Source organism: Asparagus officinalis, chromosome 1 (assembly GCF_001876935.1).
Source record: "Asparagus officinalis chromosome 1, Aspof.V1, whole genome shotgun sequence".
In the NCBI taxonomy this organism is placed as follows: domain Eukaryota; kingdom Viridiplantae; phylum Streptophyta; class Magnoliopsida; order Asparagales; family Asparagaceae; genus Asparagus; species Asparagus officinalis.
Genome location: NC_033794.1, coordinates 13277527 through 13280848, shown reverse-complemented (window position 1 = coordinate 13280848; position 3322 = coordinate 13277527). Strand labels below are relative to the sequence as shown.

Sequence of the window (3322 nt, the reverse complement as noted above, 5' to 3'; positions counted from 1 at the left end):
GGAACTTTTGGTTTTTTTGGGAATACCCCTAACCCTGAGCTTAATGTGTTTTTGGGTTTTTTTGGAATAATTTTTTGAAATATCCATAAACTTCATAAATCATAATTAAAAAAACCCTGAGCTTAATGTGCTTCACATCGGACAACTTTTGTCCAATTTTACCCCTACCGGCAAAATATAATTTAAATAAATGATCCTTTACGGAAACTGTAGGTAAAAAGTCAAACGGACAGTTTAGACTTTTTACTCTCCCCCTTTAAACAGTTATGAGAATTTCCAACAGTTCCAGACAGGTTTATTATAGTATGGAAAGTTTGGAGGTTTTCTATGATTTGTAAAGTTCATGCTATTGTCCATAACCTCCAAGTTCAGGCGTTTTTGTGAATTACTGTTTAATTTTCCATGCTACAGTTAACATTTTATGGATCTAACAAGTTACTTTCCGCATGTCATATTGAATTCACAGTAATGGCTTTGAAGATCTTTCAACCAAGGCAAAGTCAAAGTTCAGTATTTCTCTCCGGAACTCAACACAACCAATGTCACTTGAAGAGATGGCAAAAACATGGGATATTTGTTCTCAGGAAGTCATCTTAGAATATGCTCAGCAAACTGGAGGAGGAAGCTTTAGTTCCACTTATGGTTCATGGGAAAATAGGATTGCCGCTTGATCACCATGATGGAAGCACATCTTGGCAATCACAACTTTACAAGTAAATATATCATTCACAATACACACAGCAGCAAAGACTCGCCAGTCGACAAAGAGGCTGGCACTCATATACAACCGGAGACATACATGAAGTGAACGCAGGGTATTGTTGCATGAATTTTGTAGCGATGATACATCAAATACACTTCTACTCTTTGTGACAAATTCTACCAATCCCTGCTAGTAACTCAGTTTATACCCTAGTTCGCCAAGAAGCAAGATGAAAATTTTCCTTTCTATTTCTTTTTGTTGCTTATGAGTTGCGAGAAATCCAGTAAATACACCAAAAGAACTTAAAAAGGGTTATATATCCATCTTTATACATCCATCTTATTGCTGGTCCAGCTTTGAACATGCCTATTTCTATTCTGGACACGCAGATATTGCTCAGACTACGTAGCTTTTTAATAACCTAATCACACAGCATGAGAATACATCTTCAAATGGTGCTCCTACAGCAATTTTGGGTGTGACAAAATGATAATTTCACTGCCAGAGACATGCAAAGATACAAACTTGCAAGTTTCTATATGGTGTAAAGCAAAACTATAGCCTGATAAGAGCTGAGACAGGCCTACACTTGAGACACGACGGTCCCATCCTATCCAACTTCGCGTTGTCTTGCTCTCTCCATCTTTCTTTTACGCCATTCTTCAAGAGCTGAGTGCATAAAATAAATCAATCATTTGAACGTGAAAGTAAGAATTATCACTACTATTAGAAAGAATTTCCACAAAAAGGCTTCAATTGTCATGGAAATCATGAGACGACGTTGATAGTCCTCATTGAGTATCCTCAAGAGCAATTTCAGGTAACAAAATAAATAAATACATAAAATGATATTAAATGGTAAAAAAATAAACACTAAAGACTGATGTCAAAGGAGAAGAAAAGGCAAAAAGTTGTAGTCAAGAGAAATCTGGAGATGGATATTTGTGCACCATGAAAGCCTATCATTCACGAAGTTAATTTTACAGTTCGTGGGATTGGAAATGGAAATATACATGTTCTTACAATCCAAGTCTAGTGATGTTGTGATGCTTGATTCCAGATAATCACAGAATCTGTTAGAAATCAAATTTTATGTTCCTAACTAAACTGGGTTTATAATCAAATATGGTGGAAGCAAATATCACGAAGTAAAATACAAAAGACAAGGCCATTCTCAGTATATGATTTTTTTTAAATTATTTATAATATCCTTAACACTGATATTTTTCAACGAAAAAGGCTGCTCCTATTTCTTAAAATCTTCACATAAATTTTTTATCTGTAACAAAATAAAGATATTAACATAGTTTTTCCTATATAATCAAGTCCTCTTTCAATAATTTAAAGATAAATTAATTAGCATCAGATAGTCACCTCTTTGACTGTTGGCATCGTTCATCGCCCTTGAATCTTTTAACCTTTTGGATAAATCAACTGCTGCCTTCTGCTTCGGTACTTGCTTTATCTCAGGCTCTGGTTCATTATAAGCTTCTCGCTCGATTTCCTTAATCTGAAATTTTCCATCAATATGCCAAAAATTAAAACAAATAAATATGTTTATTAAGAAAAATGGCACAAACCATAATAATTAATCAGAATGGCCTTCGTTCTATTCACATAATTATCATATTTTCATGGCATTATACTTACTCTTTTGATTAATTCAGAGGGCTCCATCGCACGCCGCATCTCTTCAGACTCCAGTAAATACTTAATTTGTGCTGCACAAATAAACTAATTTTATTAAATATTTCGTATTTCTCTACTATTTCTTCCATTTCGATTGAACTAATTTGAGAACATAAGAACACCACCCAAAAAAAAAATAAAAAAAATATAAAATCATCAAATTCTCAAAAAAAAAAGAAATTTATTGACAACAAGTACTGAAATTGAGAGGGTGGAGAAAGATTACAGGGATCAGATTGGGAAAATTGGGCGCTTCTTCGATCGGATCCAGAGAAGAAGCCATGGAGGAGGATGAGGGCGGCGACGAGATTCAAGAAGCAGACGAGGATGGTGGCGTTCTTGTATGATAGCTTCGACTTCCATGATTGGGGAACTTCCATTAAATTTTTTCCCAAAATGGAAACCCTAACCCTAACCCTTCAGTGGAAAGAGGAAGGAGACGAGTTGAGAGAGTTGAAGAAGGGCCTTTTGATTTTGGAGAGATCAGTTTGACTCTGTTAGTTGACGGTTAGTTATTAGGTAAATTTTACAAAACCCCCTGAACTTATTTTTTCCCCACAAACCCAAAACCCAGCATCCATTAGATAATAACTTGTCGGATATCATATCCTAAACAGATCGGAAAATGGTAGTGAAAGGCTAAAGACTTTCAAGATTGATTTGAGATAGAACAGGATGGCTCTGATACCAAATTTGTTGGAGTTGCGAAAACTAGATGAGTAATTGATTTGAGGTAGAATAGGACTGAGAATGGAGGAATTAGAAGAGAAATGAAAAGTTAGAAGGGAAGATGCTAGCTTGAAGAAACTTTGTTCTAATTGCTTCAAAGCTTGTTTACAATGCTTACATTCATTGCCTATTTATAGGCACATATAGAACTAACTATAGAGCATAGATGTTTTACATGAAACATTCTAGAGTATTGCATAG

General features: G+C 35.0%; 2 protein-coding genes across 7 annotated transcripts in view; one reads left to right on the top strand and one right to left on the bottom strand.

The window, feature by feature from the left end:
- LOC109850731 (mediator of RNA polymerase II transcription subunit 15a-like) overlaps positions 1-1034 on the top strand; it is a 10184-nt gene extending 9150 nt beyond the window's left edge. For all 6 annotated transcript variants that reach the window (XM_020420812.1, XM_020420820.1, XM_020420800.1 and 3 more), the window contains one exon: positions 467-1034. In XM_020420812.1, coding sequence (XP_020276401.1) covers positions 467-671 — 205 coding nt within the window. In that variant the 3' untranslated portion in view covers positions 672-1034. The remainder of the gene's footprint in view (positions 1-466) is intronic.
- On the bottom strand, positions 1003-2889 carry LOC109850769. Its single transcript, XM_020420843.1, has 4 exons — positions 2619-2889; positions 2354-2424; positions 2078-2213; positions 1003-1372 (listed from the first exon to the last, which is right to left on the bottom strand). Exons 1-4 carry the CDS (start codon positions 2770-2772, stop codon positions 1314-1316), a joined length of 420 nt encoding a protein of 139 aa, XP_020276432.1. The 5' UTR covers positions 2773-2889; the 3' UTR covers positions 1003-1313.